Raw genomic sequence first — 25518 nt, 5'->3', positions numbered from 1 at the left:
ACAGCTGGGAAGTACTGCAGGAAAATGCAGAGTTTTATTTCAGACGTGAACCATAAAGAAACTGAGCCATGTAATTATGTTCAAAGCAAAAGAAACACTCTGTGGTCTGTGAAAGTTTAAATGGCAAAGTAATAAAATTAGAGCTGGTGAAGTTTTTACTACCATGAGGCATAATGAAGAGAGGTCAGTTTTTATCCTAAATAAATTTTGCATTAATTTTGTCTGGTATCTTTGAGATTCACCAATGATTTATCATAAATAGGAGGTTGACCAAAGACTGCGCTAACCTCAGATTTTCATGGCTATTAAGTGTTCGTTTTTCCAGTTGAAAATCAAAACATTTAAATTTTCTAATGGCATCTAGTTCTTTTCATCTCATACATTGAATGATTTTATAGCTAAGGAAACTGATGGCCACAATGATTTCTCTCAATTCATTCAAGTAGTAAACAGGTTGAGCTGGAAATCCCCCGGAGAATCCAAACCCCATGTCCTTTTTAATTAATTAACGCATTTATTTTTAAGATGCAGTATAGTTGATTTACAGCATTGTGTTAACTGCTGCTGTGTAGCAGAGTGATTCAGTTATATGTATATTGATGTATCTATATTCTCTTTTTAAATATTCTTTTTCATTATAGCTTATCATAGGATACGGAATTTAGTTCTCTGTGCTATCCAGTAGGAGCTTGTTGTTTACCCATTCTGTATATAAAAGATTACATCTGCTAACCCTAACCTCCCGATCCACCCCTCCCCTAACCTTCTCCCAGCTGGCAAGCACCGGTCTGTTCTCTGTGTCTGTGAGTCCATTACTGTTTCATTGATGGGTTCATTGTGTCATGTTTTAGATTCCACAGATAAGTGATGTCATATGGCATTTGTCTTTCTCTTTCTGACTCACTTCACTTAGTATGATCATCTCTAGTTGCATCCATGTTGCTGCCGATGGCGTTGTCTTGTTCTTTTTAATGTCCGAGTAGTATTCTATTATACATGCATATGTGTGCACACGTGTGCATGCGGGCACATACACACACACCATATCTTCTGTATCCATTCATTTGTCGATGAACATTTAGGTTGTTTCCATGTTTTGGCTGTTGTCAACAGCCATCACTGTTGTCAATAGTGATGCTAGAAGCATAGAGGTGCATATATCTTTTTGAAGTATAGTTTTGTCTGGATATATGCCCAGGAGTGGGATTGCTGGATCATATGGTAATTCTGTTTTTAGTTTTCTGAGGCGCCTCCATTCTTTTTTCTAAAGTGGCAACACCAATTTAACATTCCTACCAACAATGTAGGGGGGTTCCCTTTTTTCACATCCTCTCCAGCATTTCAAACCCCAGGTTCTTAGTCATCACATCACCAAATTCAGTCGTAGAACCTTTTTTGGAAAGTTTTCAACCGTAGTAACTTGCTGTCTTGAAAGACTGATGTCAGTAGCTTGAGGATTTCACATCAGATGCAAGCATGGGATCAGACAACTGCAGGTTCCCTTTCTGAATCAGTTAACCTGTTGTGTGATGATTTCAAGAAGTGAATATCAATTTGAGGCTTGGGATTTGGGGTACTGCAGCACCCGTGTGAGGATCGCTCAGGCTGTCTCTTACTTGTTACAGGAACAGCATCTGTTGCAGTTGCCGGCATCCTTGCAGCCCTTCGAATAACCAAGAACAAGCTATCTGATCAAACAGTTCTATTCCAAGGAGCTGGAGAGGTACCTGCCTTATGGAGTGCTTATGTTCTCCTAAACTAGTGAATATAGCATTTATTCTGATAACTCATGAATTTTAAGTCTGAAGTAGCTCATGAAATTTTTAGTTCATTGAAATCACAGGTTTTATTGAAAGATTCTTTAAGTTTTGAGGCTTATTAATTTTTCACAGGAGACTTTAGAGGCATAGAGGTATTTTTTGCAGCTATCAATTTGTAAAATTGTCAGATGTTTCCATGGGTTTTTGTTAGGCATATTTAAGGTGCCATGCATGAACCAGAAGTGTTTCCAATGTATGATTAATTATGTATAGAAACCTTTAAGTTGTTACAGCCGGTGCTAACTTTTAGTATCCTCCAGTGTCACATACCAAAATTTTCCTAATTTGACTCACAATTCAGTATGCACATATATAACTATATACAGGATTTTTTAGAAGAAATATTTTGAATCAGAGATTCATCATGCAGTACAACAATTCACATGCGAAAGAACTAAAACATTCTAGATTGTTGGAAGAAGATGGCAGCAATACAAAATAATGCTATGTCCATTTAAGAAGCCTTAGATTTTATAATTTAATATGACTATGAATAAATGTATTACACTGGTAGAAACTATGTATACTGTGTTCGGTTTGATTTTACTTGTTCTTAAAGCAAAATATGTGAAGCTAAAATTTGCGTGCCAAGTTATAAACATGTGAACATATTCAGAGTATAAATCTCAAATTTATTTTCGCATCAGAATGAAAGCCAAGGTTAAATTACAGCTCATTAAGGTTTGAGGTTTTTTGCTTTTTTTTAAATTTTAGTGAATTGTTACATGCTGTACTTAATTTTAGTAAACTTCTTTAAATTTCCAAAGGGTTTTTGTTGAATGCCACAGGCCAGTTCTTGATACTCAGCAGGAAAGAGGTATTCATGGTTGGATGATCCGAAACTGGCCCTCTTTGTCCCTGAAAAGGTTTTGGAAATTTCACAGATCATCACCAAATTTATCATATACCAAAGGAGCTGATTCCTTTAATCTTATAAGTCTCACAGTACTTTCTTTGTCCAAATTAAGAGAGTAAATAAATGCTTGAGAACACACATCTTATGTGTTCTGTTTTATTGCCTAATTGGTGAAGTTCCCATCCAAATCACCCAGCTTCATTCTTCAAATTCAATTAGCAGAACAATAAGCAATACAGTCCGATAAGCCAGGGTGAGCAGTTCATTATTTTAAATTCGGTATTTTCTTATCAGAGGAAATCTTAATTGTATGAACAGAATTAAAGATACTGAAAACCAAGGATATCACTAGTTTATCTGTGGCTAAATATCACGCCACATAATAGTGATTCTGTTGTAATAAGGGTAAATAATTGTCATTTAGCATAGTAAACTCTGGGAGTTGGTGATTGACAGGGAGGCCTGGCATGCAGCAGTCCATGGGGTCGCAAAGAGTCGGACATGACTGAGCAACTGAACTGAACTGAACTGAAATGTGACAAAAATACTTTGCTCTCCAAGGTTAAATTACAGCTCATTAAGATCTGGGTTCTTTTTTATTTCTGTGAATTGTTACATGCTGTACTTAACTTTAGTAAACTTCTTTAAATTGAAGTTTAAAGGAGCCTTGAATGAATATAGCTCTTTGGATTGGTAGACAGAGCCATTTTGTACTTGCTTATTAACGGTGACAAAATGAGGTAAAATATAACTCTTGATAAGGGATTATGTAGAACCACTTGAAGCATTTTTGTTTTTCAGGCTGCCTTAGGGATTGCACACCTGATTGTCATGGCCATGGAGAAAGAAGGTTTATCAAAGGAGCAAGCTATAAAGAAGATATGGTTGGTTGACTCGAAAGGATTAATAGTTAAGGTAAGAGTTTGTCATTTTTAACCAGGTACAGTATTTTAATCAATATGCTATTCTGGATGCCCATCTCTAAGACAACTGCTGTTTGCACCTACCGCATCCCCAACACTGTGTTAAAAGAGAGGCTAGGGAAGCCTGGCTTGCTGCAGTCCGTGGGCTTGCAGAGAGTCGGACACAGCTGAGTGACTGAACAACAACAATTACACACAGATGACCATGCTACACAATGATGTGGATTTTCTGCTGAATCAAGGAGGCAGCTGAGGCTCAGCTTTCTGTCTGTGGTGTGAGGAGACTCTTGACAGCTCCATGGTCTATCGGTATGGATTAGCTTCGTTTCCAAGTGAGGCAGTTTGAGGCTAATACAGGTGGAACACTTAGGCCCAGCTCCTTTCACTAAGGGCTGTCTGTCAGATTACACACTAACTGGGAAAAAAGGAGGAAAAAACCTGAAATAGCTACTGTTTTACCTGCTACTTTCTCTCAGCCAGAGTCTTGGAGAGTTTAGATGGTAATTCCTGAGAAGGGCTTTAATAAATGCGCTGGATTCCAAGGTGGCTCAGTGCCAATGCAGGACACGTGGGTTCAGTGTCTGGGTCAGGAAGATCCCCTGGAGTGGGAAATGGCAACCTGCTCCATGTTCTTGCCTGGGAAATCCCATGGTCAGAGGAGCCTGGCAGACTATAGTCTGTGGGATCGCTAAGAGTCGGACACAACTGAGCACGCATGTGGTTCAGTGTTAACTTCCTTGAGGTTGTCTCCCAGCCTTAATAGAGACTGTAGTACCCACTTCATAGGGTTATTGTGAGAACCTAAGTAAGAATACAGTTGCATAGGTTATAGTTACAGTAACTAATGACATAGTTACAAGGTGTTATTACTACACCTGTCATCTCTGCACATCACTCACTCTTCCTTAAACTGCCAGAGAAAATACTCGTAAATCCCCCTTCCACATGAAGGTGAATTTTAAAAAAAAGAAAAACAGTGATAAGCATTGTCTCCAGGCACTGGATATAGAAACATGTGAATATGTGCAAACTTTCTGGAAAGCTGTTTTCTGTGTATCCAGTATCTTAAAAAATTTATGCTTCTGATCCAACAGTTTTCGTTCTAAGAATCTTTACCATAGAGATACAGATGTGTCAGTGTATGTGTGAGGGTGTTGTCTTAGCATTATTTATAATTATGAGATGTTTCATCAGACATTAATTAAGATAGTGATAGGTTGTTGTTTGGTTGCTCAGTCGTGTCCAACTCTTTGCAACCCCAAGGACTGCAACTGCCAGACTCCTCTGTCCATGGCATTCTCCAGGAAAGAATACTGGAGTGGGTTGCCATTCCCATCTCCAAGGGATCTTCCTGACCCAGGGATTGAACCCAGGTCTTCTGCATTGCAGGCAGATTCTTTACCATCTGAGCCATCATGGAAGCCCACGGTGATAGGTTATACTTACCTAAATAAAGGATACTATGACATGAATTGGGTAGTAGCCACATAGGTGTAATATACAGGCTTAAAGTTATTTTCATGGCTCAGTCGGTAAAGAATCTTCCTGCAATTCAGGAGACCTGGGTTTGATTCCTAGGTCAGAAAGATCCTCTGAAGAAGGAAATGGCAACCCACTCCAGTATTCTTACCTGTAAAATTCATGGACAGAGGAGCCTGGTGGGCCACAGTCCATGGGGTTGCAAGAGTCAGACACAACTTAGCAACTAAACCACCACCACCAAAGATATTTTCAAAGAACTATAAATAGCATTGAAGGATTCATTATTTAGTATTAGGTGAAAATAGGAAAATGTCATATTACATTTAACTATTTTACTTTAAAAATTGAGTTGCATGTAAAAATCATAGAAAGAAATGGCTCAAATACATATTACTTTAAAACTAATTTTAATGCTTTTCTACATATTCCAAATTTTCTTTAGTAATTATTTTTCTTTAAAGCTAGAAAAATGTTCTTTTTTAAAAAAGATAGAGAAGTTTTGTTTTAAATGAAGCAAAAGTATGTTCATAACTTTTTGTAGCAAATGAGTATCTATAAAGCTGTGAAATAAGACAGAAAATACCTTTACCACATAATAATAATCATTTTATTAATGATTTTATTAATAATAAAATAATCATTTTATTAATAATGGCAGTGTAATTGTTTATAGTATACAGGAAATAGTTTTACATTTCTTGGCTTAAAAATTGCTATTGCTTTAAAAAAATCAGCATAACTGTGAGAAACTGTACACTATGGCTATATGACATATCCTATCATGAAATAAGAACGTTTGCTGAGTGAAGTCATCTGAGGCTTGGGCTTTGTGCTTATTGTGGGGATACTGTAAGGCTCTTAATCTCAGGAGGCTCCCAGCCTCATGGCGAAAACTCGAACAAGCCAAGAGTTACAAGTCCGCGTGACAGTGTTACAGAAATATGCTCCCGCCACACCAGAGAATCACGGGGAGGCTGACGATGGTTCCAAAGCAAGGTGTCTCTCCAGCTAAGTTGGAAAAGAAGAGTTAGGAGTTGATCTGGAATCTCCCTGGACATCTTCAACTTCTTACATGCAAACTGAAACAAGGGAAGTTGAATGGCAAGTTCACTCTGAGATCCTGATTGAAGTTACGAATCATGTCTTCCACCTCTCTGATATCTTCAGAGCCCTGCTAGTGTTGAGTTATTGGCAATAAGTATATTATTAATAAATGAATTAATGATTGAGTGCCTCCCGGACAGAATAAGAGCATTTGCAAAAGAAATTATTTTGAGAGAAGAGACATTTAGGATTAAGGCTGAAAGGAATAGAGTGACAGATGACGAAGGCTCTTCTAAATCCTGAACTTGAGCAGTTTTCAGGCTGTCACCCTGATGGCATCGCGGAGGATGGACTGAGATGAGGTCAGGCTGAGGAAAGGAAATGAGGTACAAAACCGTTGCATTAATACAGATCAGAGGTAGTTGGGTCTTGAAATAAAGCACTAACGGGGTGAGTGAAAGATGTTTGATTCGGTAAGTATGTAGGAAGTAGGATTGGCATACTTAGTAACCAGTTAAATACAGAGGGAGGGTTAAAGTAGAGGAAGGAATCTAGCAGGACACCTTGGGTGTCTGTGTAAGTGCAGTGGCCATTGCTGTTTGTTTGTTTGAAAAGGAATAAAGAACAGGCCCGTTTAAGGGAAAGATAATGAGATCGGTTTTGGACATAGCAAGTGAAAGGTGTCTATGGAGACCTCAGATAGAGATGTCCCCTTGGCAGTTGAAGAGACAAGACTGATGCTCAGAAAAAGGATTTGGACTCCCAGAGATGGGGATTTGGGGATCATCCACATATATGTATAGTATATAGTGGGACCCGTGGGAAAAGCTATACACACCGTGCTGTACTTTGGGGTGCAATACATTCAAGAATCAAAAAGGTGAAAGCCCACGATTGTGGTTTCTAATGACATTTTAATGAGAAATCTTCATAAAAATACATAAATTTTAGCAGCTTAAGTAATTTTAACATAGACTTACTGAACTGAGACTCCAAATTGCATGGATTACAATACTTAGAATAACAGGGATTATAGCATGACTGGTATTTGGAATAACTGTGAAATTGTTGCCTAGACCTAATTCGTCACTCTTACTTCATGTTTTTTACTTGCCAAAGTAAAGAACTGCATATATTCTCCTTGCCAAGATAAATAAAGTTATGCTTAAAAAGATTGTTATATGTTTAATAGTTTTGCACTAGTTAATATGAGAAGCATATGAAGCTTCAATTCACCACTGTTTTTTCTTTCATATTCTTAAACAGTCAAAATTACTATGTTGATTTTTGTGGCCAAACTAGTAAATCTTAGGATAATTACTAAATTAGTATAATCTAGCTCTCAGTTTTATATAATCTTTCTGTGCTTGTTATCCTTTATCCTTAGTATTTTTACAACCTCTCTTGAGAGCCAATATAATCATTTCATTAATTTCATTAACTTATAATGCAATTGTTTATAATATATAAAAATTATCTTAATGTGTTAAACAAAAATTTGTATAAGTTAAGCTCCTTCAGTTTTTAAAGACATAAAACCAAAAACTAAAAGGATCACTGTGAAGTTAGTGCATTTATGGAGTTTATCATTATCAGACTAGATAATTATTATTCTAACATGTTTTCTGCTCTCATTTTCAGCATGACATCTATAGTATTTTCTATCATTTATTTCACATCCATATGTTCAATAATATCAGTATTTTAAATAATTCATCAGTATCAGTAAGGTTGATTGAAATGAATTATTTAGTCACTGGTAATACTCAGTTTTATTATCTTATAGCAAGAAACAGCTGACATATCTATTTAGCCAACTAATATTAGTACATTTTAATATTAACAAACCAATATTTTGTTTAAAACAAATCATTCCAAAATAAAATTAGATGGAGAATAAATACAGTGAAGAACGGATAAAAGAGGAGCACTGCTGGCCTGACTAGGATTTGCATTTCACAGTGATAATTTGGACCATTTTTTAGGGAGGACAAGAAATCACAAAACAAACCAATCCAGACTTAATCTCTCCCTTAAATAGATATATTTGACTTTCACTAATGAGCCAAATTAGTGCTAAGGCAGAAATCTCAAAAGTAAAAAGTAGAGTATTAATAGATATCATGAAGGATAAACTTCATCTAACCCAGAATAGGACTATAGTATTTTGTTTTTATTTTAATTTTCTTTTGCTCTAGTTTACATAATTCTGTTTTCAATTTTTTAAACAATTTTTTCTTTATAGTTATTTCTTTTAGTTCAATGTTTGGTTCCTATAAGGAAGAGGTAGTGAATAAAAGTATTTTATATGCTACAAGGGTAGTTTTGACAATATAGTTATTTCCTCCCTGAGAGTTTAATTTTTAGGTCTAGAACTTGAAACTCCATGCTTTTAGAAAAGTTTTCCTTTCCCTTGTGATCTTATCAGAATTTTAGCCAGTGATATTGTCACCACCTTGAATGATGATTAATATATTTCATACACTGTGGTTTAAAAAAATCTAACTCCTAAGAAACCTTGAAGCTTGGTGAAAAGGATCCAGCTTGTTTTTCTCCCTTCCTCTTCTCCATGTCTTGTAGAGTATGATCAATGTATGTGTATGTATTAAACAGAGCAGAGGGAGAAGATTATGTATATGAGTCTTGCAGACAGTCAGAAAATTATGGATTTTTAACAGTTATTGATTTTTAACAATACACAGTATTTTAAAATTACTAATTAAATATTGATGGTGTTATCCATTTAGTGTCTTCAATTATGGCCACTCTGCACCCCTTTGTTATGCTCTAACATGGAAAATACTTTTGTCACATCATTCATCTTCTTTTAATCTGTTCTGAGATGATGAAACCCAGCTCTGAGCTCTTTAGCAAATGCACACGCTTACACTGCAGCTGAAATATTACTGATAGTGTGCTGGGAAGGTTCTGTCTTCAGATAAAGAGGGGCCAGATTCAACTCTGAAAAACTGATGACAACAGTATCAGGCCTGTAAAATGGGGAAGGTTGTCTAAGTAGGCATGGATTCAAGCCTTCTAGTACCTGTGCATAGGAAGGAATACATATTTATCAGTGGCAGTGTACAATTAACTTTATACCTCCTGGGAAATGATATGCTAACTCAAAATCTTGACAGTGTTTGCTACCTTCCTCCCCCAAGCCCCACAAGCACATAGATGCTTTTGAAAAAGATAGTTGTTCAGTCTGGTTATATCTTCTTTACTAAGATTCAGCACAAAACAAGGAGGGTGGGTGGAGACCAAAGAAATAATAATATTTGAAGGAAATTCTCAGATATTTATAGTACATTTGGTATAAGTAGAGACTCCTAAAAAAAAAGAAACACCATAGAATTTGGGGCACTTGAGATAAACAGTGGCAAATGCAGGCAAAAAGCATTTCAGCAAGGGTTCCTGAAAAGGGAGACTGAACAGAAAAAAAATCTATATCTACCTCCAGCTGAAGTATTTGGCATAAAGAAGGTGTATTCCAAATTGCATTTTGAAAAGAGGAGAAGAGTGAGCCATTAGTACAGAAAACAGAAGTCCAAAGGTAAAGACATTTGCCTGAATATTACAGATCCAGAGAAGGTCACATTCCAATAGTTTTTTAATCTAAACCAGATCAGCACATCAACTTTGAAAACTGTATAGAAAATACTTGGGAGACCTTTATTTTTGTCTTTTGATTTTTCTGTTCTTGGCAAGTTGAGCCCTCTGGTGATGCTGGTATGCATGATTCCTGGCCTTCTTTCAGTGTTGCCTCTGCATTCCTAAGTCCCCACTAAGAATTACGTCTGTAGGTTACATCTGTAGGTTACGTCTGTAGTCTGTAGGTAATTTATGTTTCTTGCTAGACAGATGTCTTCTGGCCAAGTTCTGGCTTTAGTGGCCCGGAGCTGCCAGTGCTGTTACTATGATTAATAAAGTAAGATGTTCATGATAAAAGCATAAGCATACATCTTTTCCTATAATGTTTATCAATCTTCTTTATGATTTGTTTCTCATTCCAGGAAACTTAGGGGGTTTAAGCCTTATTAAATACTTTTCATGGTATCTCATGAAATATCCAAAAGAGCAATATTAGAAATCTGTGCTTTTATGTTATTTTGTAGCATTCCTTCATTAGAACTCACCATTTTCTACTTTTTTGAAAACAGATCACATATTAATATCTTTTAAAAAATGCTTCTGGTAGACATCTGATAAACCCTTTAGTGCAGTGATGCTCAAAACTGGCTAATCACTCAAATCATCTGAGAAGTTTGAAAAAAAAATACACACAGATGCCAGGGCCTCATCCTGGACTTGAATTAAAATATCTGGCAGCAGGGCTCATGAATCTAATTTTCCTCAGGTGTGTCTGGCACTCAGTTGGCTTTATAAAGCCCAGATCAGGTTCACTTTCATTACACTGTTATCATCACCAAACCAAACCATTTTCTAGATAGAGAAACCAGCATCCATGGAAGTACCAAAGGCCTTGCCCAAGGTCATGAGTGAATGGAAGGACCTAAGGAGGACACCACCACCCTGAGCCTGAGTCCCATGTTCTATCTCCAGCATTTGTAGATGGCATTTTCTGGGGTGCTTTTCTTTATTTTTTTGTATTATATTAGAGCTTTCAGAAGTAACATAAATATATTTGCTCTTAGCTGTTAGAATGGACTCTGCTACTAGTTATTTATTCATGTCCCTAAGCCAAAAATTTATCACAATTTATATCAGTTTATTTTGACCACAATTAATAGCTGTGAGAACAATATTGTGAAATACATTTAAAGCATTTTTAATGTTCTCTTTGGGATAATCTGGGACAGTGTGCCGAGGAAAATATTTTGAATTACTGAACTAAAAAATGGGGATTGTGTGTCTCACTCAGATTATTCAACATCTTTTATATTCATTTCATATTATGGATTTGTAGGTCCACGTTCACTATAACAGACTAGACCCTCTTCTTTTATTTATAGCTTACTTGTAGCAGTGGTACCATTCATATTATACGAGGTTGAATTTAGTTATTATGCTGCCCATAATATCATCTCTAAGACTTTTACTCTCGTGTTGCTTTTATTTTTTTGTGTAGAAGGCTACTTCTTGGCTTGGTAATATAATGAAAATGAATTGCTGTTCAGTCACTCAGTCGTGTCTGACTCTATTCAGCTCCATGGTCTGCAGCACACCAGGCTTCCCTGTCCTTCACCTTTTCCCAGAGCTTGCTCAAACTCATGTCTACTGAGTCGGTGATGCCATCCAACCATCTCATCCTCTGTTGTCCCCTTCTCCTGCCTTCAATCTTTCCCAGTTTCAGGATCTTTTCCAGTGAGTCAGCTCTTCACATCAGGTGGCCAAAGTATTGGAGTTTCAGCTTCAGCATCAGTCCTTCCAGTGAATATTCAGGATTGATTTCCTTTAAGATTGATTGGTTTGATCTGCTTGCAGTCCAAGGGACTCTCAAGAGTCTTCTCCAACACCACAGTTCAAAGGCATCAATTCTTTGGCACTCAGCTTTCTTTATGAAAACGAATAGGTTTTCATTTTTATGCGATCATATGCAAGTTTATTTAAAACTGTATTACCAGAAGCAGTTTGGATATGTTCTCATTGGCATGTTTGTCAGCAGCTAAATGGTCAAGAAGGGGTTGTTTCCTGACTCAGAAGCTTCAGTAAGCCCTCTCTGTGGCCTCCTCATTCTTACGTTTCTCTCTGCGGGCCATGGTGTTTTACCATGGATTGTGTGGAATCTTACTGTTTTGTGAGTGCAAGCATTTTTTAGAATAAACAAAATCAGGGACATATTCTCCTTTAAAAACTATTTTTAGTACTTCCTATTCTGTTAATAATCCTGAACATCTTATAACATCTTAAAACATCTTCTTTTCCTCACAGTCCTTTTGGTGGGGGTTCTGCTTTCTTTTCCAAAGTAATCACAGAAAAAGATTAATTATCATATTTTACTGTTACTAAAGAATAAAAGGTGATACTAGAATGCACTAATATAACATGGAAGGAAAGATCTAGGACGTATGGTAATTCCTTTGATCATATTCCTCTTGGTTGTTCCTTTGATGGAATGTAGTTGCCTAATACTTAAACTTTGTTCGGTGGAAACCAACAGGCCAAGAGGCAAAACCCTGAGATTCATTCAGTCTTCTCTAAGAGATATGCTTATTATCAGCAGCCCTCAAGATTACATAACACTGGGTTGAGATGACTACGGTTGTTTTGGAGTAGGTGAATAGTTATCCTGAGATATTTTTTCCTCTGTTAGAGAACCTAACAGAGGTTCTGATAATAGGTATCCTGAAAAGCAAATCTCTAAACCTTTGAAGAAGTAAGCACCAGACTGAAGTTTGATTTATACTAACTAGCTCAACTAACACAATACAATGTTGTGTTAGTTTCTGGTGTATAGCAAAGTGATTCAGTTATACGTATACATGTATCTATTCTTTCTCAGATTCTTTTCCTATGTAGGTTGATAATAGCCTTTTAAAGCAAGAATATTGAACCAGGAGTAACAATCTGTGTACAGTCTGACATATACCATTTGTAAAGTGTTTTCTCCAGGACTGGACTGTGTTGTATTATTGGAAAGACTGAGTTTTAGCACTTGCCTCACTGTCTTGGAACCTCTGTTTCTTCATGCAAAAACCTAATTATATTTGCCCTACTTTTCAAATTGTTGAGGGGATCAAATGAAATATGTGAAGATAACTTATAAGCTATAAAGTACCATAGGTTAGGTACTGATTTATTATGTAGCCAAAATCTTCAAAATTCATAGGTAGAGTATTATTATAATTTAAAAGTCAAGTTTAATAAGTGTGTCTGTGCCAGGTCACATCAGTAGTGTCAGACTCTGTGCAACCCTGTGGACTGTACCCCGCCAGGCTCCAATGTCCATGGGATTCTCCAGGCAAGAATACTGGAGTGGATTGCCATGCCCTCTTCCTAGGGATATTCCCAACCCAGGGATTGAACCCACGTCTCTCAGGTCTCCTGCATTGGCAGATGGGTTCTTTACCACTAGTGCCACCCATTGTTTTTACAATTTAAAAGTCAAGTTTTAATAAGTAGCACACTTAATTTAACTGTTTCTTCCTGTGAACAAAAAACTATTTCATCACTCATTCTTTGATGAAAGTTTCCCTGGTGGCTCAGACAGTGAAGAATCTGCCTGCAATGCAGGAGACCAGGGTTCAATCCCTGGGCTGGGAAGATCCCCTAGAGAAGGGAACAGCTACCCACTCCAGTATTCTTGCCTGGAGAATTTCAATGACAGAGGATCCTGGTGGGTTACAGTCCACGGAGTCACAAAGAGTCTGACATGATGAGTGACTAACTCTTTCACTGAAGTAAGGAAAATGAATAATAGGTAAATGAAGAGAATTCTAATTTGAGCAGATATTATTCCTGGTCATAGAAGTGTAGATGAGAATTTCATCTTCAGATCTACTAATTATGTGGAAAGATACAATACTGAAAGAGCAGGGGAAAAGTATGAAGGAAGCAGATTTTTAGATAACATTCCCTACCCCCATCCTAAGTTCCTTTTTATAGCTGGGATATTATAATTAGATGTTTCTTAGATAATACATGGTACAACTATGATCAAAACATTACAAAATAAAAGCACATGAAGCTAGTGCTTATTCAGAACATCAAAGTATTACATAAATATGGCATCAAGTTCCATTCTTAGTGAGTGGTCCATAAAGGATTCATGCAACCACTAAAGGCCACTCAGCACTCTAAGACACTGCTTTGTCAACACAAATCATATCTAACAAACAATATCTTTAAATGATATTTTGCATTGCCATTTGTTAACTCTCATTTCTTGCAAGTGTCTGTAGAGTTAGGATTTTAAATATTAAATAATAGTTAAATAAGGATAAGACTTTATTTTGTTCACTGTCATACCCTCATTGCCTGGAGCATTGTCTGAAATAGAAATCTTTGTGGCAAGAGTCAATGAAATAATTCTCTGATAATTGGAGAGGAGACTTTTAAGAACAGCTGGAAGGCATACTACATAAACCTATTAAGTATAAATTCTGCTGATATGTGTAATACTCTGAAACTTTCTTGACTCTCATACACTTGGCAGATTTATCATTTCTTCTTATTTGCTCTACTTAGGGACGTGCTGCCTTAACACAAGAGAAAGAGGAATTTGCCCATGAACATAAAGAAATGAAGAACCTCGAAGCCATCGTTCAAGATATAAAACCCACTGCCCTCATTGGTGAGCTTTGGCTTCTTCCCTGTCCTGTAAACCCTATTCCCACCCCACATGGGCCTGATTTGTTTCCTTACGGTTAATTTTTTTAAAATTATTGATTGATTTATCTTATTTTTGGCCGCACTGGGTCTTTGTTGCTGCGTGAGGCTGTCTCGAGCAGTGGTTGCCGCTCCTGTTGCAGTGCGTGGGCTTCTCTCGGAGGAGCACGGGCTGGAGGCCGTGTGGGCCTTCAGTAGCTGTGGTCCGCGGGCTTGGTTGCCGCATGGCTTTGTGGGCTCCTCCCAGACCAAGGATCGAACCCATGACCCCTGCACTGGCAGGCGGGATTCCTGTCCACTGTACCACCATGGAAGTCCTCTTGCTGCTAATCTTTGAGACATTCTTTAGCTTTTTGAAATCCTGATCTTTGGAATTCCACAAACAAAGTTACCTATTCCCTGAAGCAGCAGTGCCCCCTAGATGCCTGGGTTTGTAAATTCAATGCCGCCTTCTTAATGTTACAGATGATGCCAGCTGAGGGGGGTGGTTCCCTCTGCTAATTCTGTCAACCTGTCGATACCTGGCGCATCCAGCACTTTGCCAGACCAATTATTCCAAATAGACAGTGGCTCTTGAATAGGGGCGATTTTGCCCCATTAAGAAACATTTGGCAATGTCTGGAGACATTTTTGTTGTCCCAGCTGGAGGGAGAAGGTCAGGGGCTGCTGACGTTATTGGGTAGAGATGAAGGGATGCTGTTCCACCTCCTCCAGCGCCCAGGAAAGCACCCCTGCCCCCAACAAGGAATTGTCCAGCCCAGAATGCTCATGGGGCCAAGGTTAAGAAAGACTGAAAACAGGGACTGTAATTTCACGTGTCTATATATTCCCCATAGCAGACAACACAGTAGCTTCCATACTGCATGCACACATAAAGATGTTTAACGTGGACAAATTTGATGTGGTTGGAAAAAAATCTCCAAGTTTTGAAGCTTTATATCCTTTATTTTGTGTGTATATAATGCCAGCCCTTACTTGGTCTTACATTCCATTTCTAGAAGCTCCCATGCAACAGATGACGATATTGAGAATAAGGATGAGGACCCTAATAAAAACAAGTATTTACTCCATGACAGGAGTAATGTAGTAATGTAGTAAACCTTCATTGTTGTTTTTTTATAAAATGTGTTCTATCAGGAATCTTACTGTTTAAAATTTGCGTGATGCTAATTGCTTTATTCGTCTGTTCAAATTCTTTCAATGAGTCATACTTCAGTTCTGTCATTGAATGGGATGATTGACTTAAGTGTTAGCTCTGCATTATAAAATATGATTACTTGGTAGCCTCAGACACTGAAATAAACTTCTAGAATTGTTTACAGAGAGGTAATATATATTAGATACATTTATTTTTCAATAAAAATGTCTGTTATCAGAATTCCTAGTGATTGGTCATTAAATCTACTCATGAGCCAAATATTAAAACTGTTTGTTTTTTTTTTCATAGATACCTGTAGATGTATAACCTTAAAGGCTATTGGCATTAACGGACATCTCTTTTTGTCATTTTCATACAAATATTCTATATTTTGCTTAGGGTATATTACAAAATGACCTGACATGTCTCATTGTTTGGGGGGGGCGGGGCATTGGATTAAATAACCAATGATGGTCCTGTTCACTGGTTTCTTGTTTCTGTGTTAGGAGTTGCTGCGATTGGTGGTGCGTTCTCAGAACAAATTATCAAAGACATGGCAGCCTTCAATGAACGGCCTATTATTTTTGCCTTGAGTAATCCAACTAGTAAAGCAGAATGTACTGCAGAGCAGTGCTATAAACTGACCAAGGTAAAGCAAAAAATACAAAAAAACCATAACTGACATTTTCATAGTCAAATTGTAATTCTTTTAGGGAAGCCCAGGGTATCTAAGGTGCCTGCCAGTTAACCTTTAAACATTTTACGACCAAGAGTGAAGGAGAAGTGAACAGGTCGGGAAGGATAAGAACCATATCCTTTTTTAGAATGTCATATAAATCCTGTTCTTCAATAAACCGAATAAACTTTGTAATGTTTTATTGATAATTTTCCTTAAGTGCTTTGGAAGTATCTAAGATCTGAACATAGAAGTTAAAGAGGAAAAAGCTTGATCCTAGATGCTTATTAAAATAACTTTTAACTAGCTATTCCTAAACACTGAAGCATACCGTATAAAACCTCAGCCTTATTTTTACTTTGCTGACTGCTCCTGGGTTTGGATTTTGATGCTGTGGGTGGAGCATTTGGGCAGTTATTTTGACATCCAGCCAGGTTGGTATAGGCATCCTTAAAGCTTCAATACATAACTATTTCCAAAACATGTGACTTTCATATTCTGTGTTTCTTAATATGTACTTGACCAGTACATTGCCAAGAGCTCCTTTTCACCTTCAAAGACTTGAAAATGTCATTGCAACAAAATAGAGGTTGAGTCACACATATCTAACACTTTCATTTGGAAATAAATATAAAATGAACTAGAAAAGATAAGCAAGACAGAGCTATAACACTCTGCATAAATCAAACTCGATGCATAAATAAACCTGGATGGCCTTACTTCTTTAATATTGTATCCTTAAATGCTTATTACTAGAATTTATGAAATTTTGCGGAGGAGCTACTCCATTGTTTATTTCTCTTCTTTGGAATGGCATTAGTGCCCTAAATAAATTTTTATCCCGTCTCTAGATTAGGGAATTTGCTTCATATAACTCAGTCCTCAAATCCTTAAAGAAAAAAAAAACCCAATAACAAAATCTTAGCATGGTGCATTACACATAATAGGCATGTAATAAATAAGTGCTTAAGTATTTATTTTGTTTTGGCATATTTCAGTAGGCCTCAAAAGTTGATAGATTCAATGATAGTAGATGTAAACAAAATTAGCCAAATTTATATAGTTGTGTTTTTAAGTTTGAATGTGTCTGATATAAATGACCTAAACTCTTATGATTTTGCCTAATGCTCTTTGTTGCTATACATAAAAGTCATTTGGAAGCTGAAAACACTGGTTCAGCCAAAGGATTACAGAATGAGAAATGGGCTACCTGTTGCTGGGTGTGTGTCTCTACTGGTGCAGGCACAGGTGAAAAGTTACTAGGAAAGGTTAATAATACAAAATACAAAAAGATTCTTGAATGCTGAAAAATGATAATTATACCAAAATGGTATGGAGAGGTTTCCTTCTCCATATTGACAGTCTGTATCGATGAGAATATTTAGCCATTATTTATTTAATACCATGGGTTTCCCAGGTGGCTCAGTGGTAAAGAATCCACGTGTAATGCAGGAGAGTCGGGTTTGATCCCTGAGTCGGGAAAATCCCCTGGAGAAGGAAATGGGAACCCACTCCAGTGTTGTTGCCTGGAGAATCCCATGGACAGAGGAGCCTGGTGGGCTACAGTCCATAGCATCACAAAGAATTGGACATGACTGAGTACACACACACATTTAGTATAATACAATGATTATATTGTATTAAATACATAATATCCATAAAATACAATGATTGTAGAGTGATAAGCAGGAGAAAGAATGAAGGACAGGAGAGCAATAAACAGGTGTGTATATAATATTGCAGGTCTCTTTTTCAAATATAATTCTCAAGGATATATACCAATTATGTATGTAAATGGTAATTTAGTTACATTAGAGATTTGCTTATAATAGAACATTTTATCTCCTAATGAGAACTGAAGGTATCAGACTTGTCTAAAAACAAAACCTACTTTTGTGAAAAATATGACAAGTGTCTGATAAACATCTGGATGAGAATTTCTATTTTTTTCCTCATCTATTTTCCTCTTTTTATATCCCACATAAGGTTGACTTGTATTATACTTTACCTTTACAGAAAAGATGAAGTGAAGTGAAGTGAATTTGCTCAGTCATGTCCGACTCTTTGCGACCCCATGGAGCCTACCAGGCTCCTCCATCCATGGGATTTTCCAGGCAAGAATACTGGAGTGGGTGCCATTTCCTTCTCCAGGAGATCTTCCTGACCCAGAGATTGAACCTGAGTCTCCCTCATTGTAGGCAGACACTTTACCATCTGAGCAAGTTAATATAATATCATAATGGTTTTAGACTCTAGGTGTAAGAGGGATGAAATTTATAATTCAGTCTATTTCCGTTTAAGCTGTACTTTGGGGATTTAGTGCTGTTTATGCTTTTCAAGGGCATTTCTTAGACTGTGATGCTTTATTTGTTGAGGGTTTCCTATTCTGTTTTTGAGGACTGAGTAGTTTCACCTATATCGCCTCCCAGATCACACAGATGCCCCCTCGCTTTGACTGGCAGTCTGGAATCTAGCCCCTGACAGATCTTGAGTTCATGCTGTCTTAAAACTTATAAATAAGAGGTTCCACAAAAACATGAAAAAATATTGGATTGGTCAAAAAGTCCGTTTGAGTTTTTCCATATGAACTTTTTGGCCAACCCAATATTAAGACTAGGGGAAAAAAAATATAAAGACAGTTTTTTATAATTATTGATAATTTATTCTTATTTGCTATTCCCACTTGTGCTAGTGAATTTTTTTCCTCTGTGACTTTCCAGATAATTCTTTACAATATATAAAATTTGTCCCAATGATGACATGGAAGCGTGTTGACCCCTAAACTCTAACCTCCAATGTCAGCCTTTCTAAGACTCAAACCCCGAAACCATCACTTTTGTCTTCAGAAGCCTATAAGTGGAAGCCTCTAGGCTAGAGACGGTTGATGGCCCTGTGTGTTGGACCACCCCAAAAACATGTGGTGGTCTTGGGGTCTGTACTTGGGTAGTCTGTACTTTATATGCTTCTCCTAGGAGTAGAGAGGAAGATAGAGAAAAGAAATAAGCACCCACTGCAGAACTTATTGCCAACATCATGAGAGCTTGCTCATTCACACTTACTAGGGAGTCAATGAAAAATTAGACCTCTTTCTAAACACTAAATAGTTGAACTATTCTCTTAGGATCCATCTGTCTGAGACACCTGCCTCTTTTCACAGTTGGGTGTCTGTGTTGCAGGGTCGCGCCATTTTTGCCAGCGGCAGTCCTTTTGATCCTGTTACCCTTCCAAGTGGAAAGACTCTTTATCCTGGCCAAGGCAACAATTCCTACGTGTTCCCTGGAGTTGCTCTTGGTGTCGTGGCGTGTGGACTGAGGCATATCACGGATAAGATTTTTCTCACCACTGCTGAGGTATTGTAAAATACTGTCTGTTTGTCAAGGCTGTGAAATCTCAAATCAGCTCTTTGTAGGCCGTCTGCTGTTTTATTTATTTAGTATCTCAGCTCACTCCCTAGAAGGTGTAAAGTCCGAGGATCAAATCTTTCCCCCAAGGGGAGTCAGGGGTGGGTTGTAAGTTCACACTGAGTCACTCGCAAGCATTGTTCTGTAGCCAGCAGAAAGACTGTGTTCTGATCCCTTAAAAGGGACCTTTTTTAAGTTGATGTACAATATTATATAAATTACAGGTGTACAACATAGTATTCCACAATTTTCAATGGTTATACTCCATCTGTGCCTATTATAAAATATTGGCTATATTCCCGTGCTGTACAATATGTGCTTGTAGCTTGTTTTATACACAGTAGTTTGTGCCTCTTAATCCTCTGCCTCTGTTTTGCCACTCACCCTTTCCTCTCCCCACTGGTAACCACTGGTTTGTTGTCTATATCCACGAGTCTGCTGCTTCTTTGTCATATTCAGTATTTTGTTGCATTTTTTAGGTTCCACATACAAGTGACATCATACAACATTTATCTTTCTCTGCCTGACTTATGTCACATAGCATAATGTCCCTCAAGTCTTATCTCTGTTGCTGCAGATGGCAAATTTTCACTCTTTTTTATGGCTGAGTAGTATTCCATTCGGAGAAGGCATTGGCACCCCACTCCAGTACTCTTGCCTGGAAAATCCCTTGGACGGAGGAGCCTAGTAGGCTGCAGTCCATGGGGTCACTAAGAGTCAGACACAACTGAGCGACTTCACTTTCACTTTTCACTTTCATGCATTGGAGAAGGAAATGGCAACCCACTCCGGTATTCTTGCCTGGAGAATCCCAGGGACGGGGCAGCCTGGTGGGCTGCTGTCTTTGGGGTCGCACAGAGTTGGACACGACTGAAGCGACTTAGCAGCAGTATTCCATTATATGTATATACCACATCTTCTTTATCCATTCATTTTGATGGACACTTATGTTGCATCCGTATCATGGCAGTTGTAAATAATGCTGCTCTGAACATAGGGGCATGTGTATTTTTTTCAAATTATAGTTTTGTCTGGATGTATATATACACACACACTCTAAATTGGAATTTCTGGGTCATATGGTAGTTCTAATCTTAGTTTGAGAAACCTCCATACTATTTTCCACAGTGGCTGTACCAGTTTCCATTCCCATTAACAGAGTTCAAGAGAAGGAACTTTAAAAAAATCTGCAATTTTTGATCAAGTTCTGTGACAGTAATGAGACAATTAAAATTTTTGTTTCCAAATCATGAAATAAGTGGTAAATATTTTTCTCTATGGAGAACCTTCCTAAATGATGACATTTTGATGATTTGAAATGAAAGTCTGATTTGGTATAGTGAAGAAATGTTTATCATTCAGGGTTCAGTGCAGAAGGCAGCAACTACTCTAGTATTTAAGCTAAGAAGAAATTAAAATAGAGAGTTTGGTGTTTGTAAAATCATTAAAAGGACAGGAACAGGCTCTTCTGTGGGCCTTCAGGAAAGATTCACAGAACGCCACACAGCAGACCCAGTAAGGGCACTGTGTTACACTACTGTTTGGCACTCTGAAGGATCTGAAATTTCATCTTTGTTATTTAGTCGCTAAGTCGTGTCTGACTCTTTTGCAACCCCATGGACTATAGCCTGCCAGGCTCCTCTGTGCATGGGATTTCCCAGGCAAGAATTTTGGAGTGGGTTCCCATTTCCTTCTCCAAGGGATCTTCCCGACCCAGGGATCAAACCTGCGTCTCCTTCATTGGCAGGTTGATTCTTTACCTCTGAGCTACCAGGGAAGCCAAAAATTTAACCTTACTTGCAGGCTAGCAGGTCAGCCTGCCACAGATTCACAGATGCCGGCAAAGGACACAGAACTCCTAGGTCAGAGAAAGAGGAATTTATTACTCGTGGCACAAGAGATAATGGGAACCTCAGGCTCCCATCAGTTTGCTTCTCTCCCAAGCTTCGGGAGGATGACACAGTGGTTGGACCTTCATTTGTGAAATTGTGAGCTGGTGATAATCAGAGTGTTCATCTCGTTGATACTTTTGAGGAGGATGCAGTTCATGAAGGAGAAATTAAAGCGAGTTTCTTCTCTTAAAATTAACCCACTGCACAACATGTTAATTGAACCGAACCACATCCAAACTGATTAATGTTCACATGATTTCATCACACGCACAGGCTTGTCTCTACACTGTGAAAGATGTTTATGTTATTGGCGTGGTCTCAAGCAGCCTAATCCCAGGGTTTCACACTTGTCATTCCGTGAGAACAGATGTCTGTCAGCCCTTGTGCTCGGCTTCTTTTTCTTCACTGCACGATGGCTAGGGTTTCAGAGCTTCTCTGACTCAAAAAGTCGTCTTAAACATAAGTAGATGTCTACTTACTGAGAGCTTTCAAAGTTTTTCTTACATTAAGGGAAATGTAGTCATTGTCTTTTCTAGCAGACACATCAGAAGAAGAAAAATGATCTTTCATGGTTGCCAGTGATTTCTTTCCTAAATAACTCTAGCACCCTCTAGTGACAAATTTCTAGCCAGTGATCGCTCGGCCTGAATCTTTTAGCCTTTTCATCACTTTCTCCTTAGGCATCACGTAATATTTCTGTTTTTTATGCCACATCAGTGCTTTCTTTGTGTCCCTTTCAAGTCCCTTTAAAAAAATTTTATTAGAGTACAGTTGCTTTACAATGTTGTATTAATTTCTGCTGGACAGCAAAGTGAATCAGCCACATGTATACATGGATCCTCTCTTTTTTGGATTTCCTTCCCTTTCAGTTCACCACAGAGCATTCCCTGTGCTATCCAGTAGTTACCTATTGACTAAGCTTCTTCCCCAAATTCATTGTCTTTTGTTCTCATTTTTCTCTTTTAATTTCTGCTTTCGGAGATCTCACTCTTTCTCTCGTTTCCATTGTCGTCATCCTGAAAGGGGCCAAGAGTGTGTATCTCTGTTCTTATCTTTTACCACATCTCCTGTGAACCACTGGGTATTTCCACCAAAATGCCCTGCTGTTTCTTTAAATACAGATGTGAAAAACCACCTTTCATCTTCCCTCACCCTCACTCTCCGCATTTCTATTTGTGATACCCACTCTGTAAGCAGGCTCCAAAGCTTGGAAGACTGACCTTCTTTTTATCCTCCCTAATCCCAAAGCCTTGAAATACACCACACCTAGGAACAGCCATGGACTGCCCTGTGTATGGTCTTGCCCTGAAATGATTCTTTCTCCACTGGTCTAAGCCTATCTTAAGGTCATGGCTTAAGTCCTGCCTCATTCTTGGCTCTCTCTGTGACTGCTCTGAATTATTTTTATCTTTCTTCTTAGCCATGACTGTTTTTAGCAAACACGTTGATATTTCATTTGATTCCTAGTTGTATTATGCTTTCAAGAGTTTCACATATTAAATAGTCAAGTCTTGCCTTATAATTAAATCATATGTGATTTTCTATACAAACAGAAGGTCTCCCATATACCTCTTTCAGAAGACCAGTAACATCTAACACCATGCTAAAACACATAGCAGAAACTTACTAAATACTTACTGAATTATATAGAACTAGTCAACAGTATTTATCAGTAACAATACAATACCACAGACACGCCTTTTGTTGTTCAGTGGCTCAGTCGTGTCTGACTCTTTGCGACCCCATGGACTGCAGCATGCCAGGCTTCCCTGTCCTTTCACCATCTCCCGAAGCTTGCCCAAACTCATGTCCATTGAGTCAGTGATGCCATCCAACTATCTTATCCTCTGTTGTCCCCTTCTCCTCTTGCCTTCAATCTTTCCCAGTGTCAGGGTCTTTTCCAATGAGTTGGTTCTTCGTATCAGGTGGCCAAAGAATTGGAGCTTCAGCTTCAGCATCAGCCCTTCCAATGAATATTCAGGGTTGATTTCCTTTAGGATTCACTGTTTTGATTCCCTTGCTGTCCAAGGGATTCTCAAGAGTCTCCTCCAGCACCATGGTTCAAAAGCATCAGTTCTTTGGTGCTCAGCCTTCCTTGTGATCCAACCCTCACATCCGTAAATGACTACTGGAAAAACTATAGCTTTGACTAAATGGCTCTTTGTCTGTAAAGTAATGTCTCTCCTTTTGAATGCACTGTCTAGATTTGTCATAGATTTTCTTCCAAGGAGCAAGCGTCTTTTAATTTCATGGCTGTAGTCATTGTCTGCAGTGATTTTGGAGCCCAGGAAAGTAAAGTCTGTCACTGTTTCCATTTTTTCCCCATCTGTTTGCCATGAAGTGATGGGACCAGATACCATGATCTTGGCTTTCTGAATGTTGAGTTTTAAGTCAGCTTTTTCACTCTTCTCTTTCACCCTCATCAAGCAGCCCTTTAGTTCTTCTTCGCTTTCCGCCGTTAGAGTGATATCATCTGCATATGTGAGGTTGTTGATATTTCTCTCAGCAATCTTGATTCCAGCTTGTGATTCATCCAGCCTGGCATTTCTCATGATGTACTCTGCATATAAGTTAAGTAAGCAGGGTGACAATATATAGCCTTGATGTACTCCTTTCCCAGTTTTGAACCAGTTTGTTGTTCCATGTCCGGCTCTAACTGTTGCTTCTTGACCTGCATATAGGTTTCTCAGGAAGCAGGTCAGGTGGTCTGGTGTTCCCATCTCTTTAAGAATTTTCCACAGCCTCTAGAGTGCACAAAAAGAAGAATGCTCTTATTAACAAAAGTAGTATGTAAGAGATCTAGGTGAATATTTTGTTTGGCCACCACAGATCTAGTAACTGTTAGGATTATTGTCAAACTGCTAGTTGGCTCTCTTATGAACTAGAAATCCCACAGTTTGGCACCAATCCCAAAGGCTATTCCTGCACATTTTTATATCACAAAGAGATTTTTGGCTCTCTTGGTCCTCTGGACAGTCTCTTGGACTTAGAGTGTTCGGGGTCAGCGATACAGACTCCCAAGTAGTTTGTGCGGCAGCCTAGAACAGCCTCCTCTCTCCAGTTCACATCTGGGAGGCAGACCTGGTCCTCCTGCCCTCACACCCCTCCTCCTAAATCACCTTCCCCACCCTCTCTGATGTCTGCCCAGATGACTGCAGAGGGGATCCCCTGACAACAGCACCTGGAGCAGACTTTGATTCATGTAAGTCACTGGATAACTGAAAACCCAGCTAATTTTAATATTCATATAATGCTATCTAATGTATAATCTAAATTCGAATTTTGTCAGTTATTTATAAAAGATCTTTATAACTTGCAGAGTACTCTTTTCATATGCAAGAACATTTCGGCCTTTCTGTTTCTTTTCTGGCAGTGGCATTTTGACGAGTACAGGCCAGTTGTTTCTTGCAGTGTTCTCATGATTTAACTGAAGTTATGTGGTTATAGGGTTTGGTTTAGTTGGCCCAATAATCATGTGCTTCTCAGTGCCTCACATCAAGAAGCTCATGATGTCAGTTTGTCTCATTTTTAAGCTATTTTATTGAGGTATGATTGACAAAAGGCCACAAATCTTACAACTTGAGTTTAGAGATAAGTATACACCTTTGAAGCCATCACCACAATCCATACCATAAACAAATATATTACCTCCAGAAGTTTTTCCCACCTTCTTTATTATATGTGTGTGTGTGTGTGATAAGAACATCTAATGTAAAATATCTACCCTTGTAGCACATTTTTATGTCTACACTGTTTCCTTTAGAAATAGGGAGTGTTTGGGGACAGCCCATGCTGAAGCTGGTTAGATGAGTCACATGATCCAAAATCTGTGTAAAATTAATATTCTGCTTTGCAGTGTGACTCAGAAATAGCTTTCTCAGTCTCGTAGCCTTCCTCCCGTGTAAGAATATGTGAGCTGGGAGTAAGGCCTGACCAGCCTCTCCCCCTCTGCTTTCAGGCCCTTTCCTATCACTTCTCTCATCTCCCTCTGAATTCT

General features: G+C 38.2%; 1 protein-coding gene across 1 annotated transcript in view; it reads left to right on the top strand.

Moving 5' to 3' along the window:
* The window catches only part of ME1 (malic enzyme 1), a 202677-nt gene that overhangs the window by 170255 nt on the left and 6904 nt on the right, over positions 1-25518 (top strand). The window contains exons 8-12 of the mRNA XM_061131985.1: positions 1626-1723; positions 3478-3591; positions 14274-14379; positions 16059-16201; positions 19405-19578. Coding sequence (XP_060987968.1) covers positions 1626-1723; positions 3478-3591; positions 14274-14379; positions 16059-16201; positions 19405-19578 — 635 coding nt within the window. The remainder of the gene's footprint in view (positions 1-1625; positions 1724-3477; positions 3592-14273; positions 14380-16058; positions 16202-19404; positions 19579-25518) is intronic.

Source organism: Dama dama, chromosome 28 (assembly GCF_033118175.1).
Source record: "Dama dama isolate Ldn47 chromosome 28, ASM3311817v1, whole genome shotgun sequence".
In the NCBI taxonomy this organism is placed as follows: Eukaryota; Metazoa; Chordata; class Mammalia; order Artiodactyla; family Cervidae; genus Dama; species Dama dama.
This window is presented reverse-complemented; position numbering and strand designations above follow the sequence as displayed.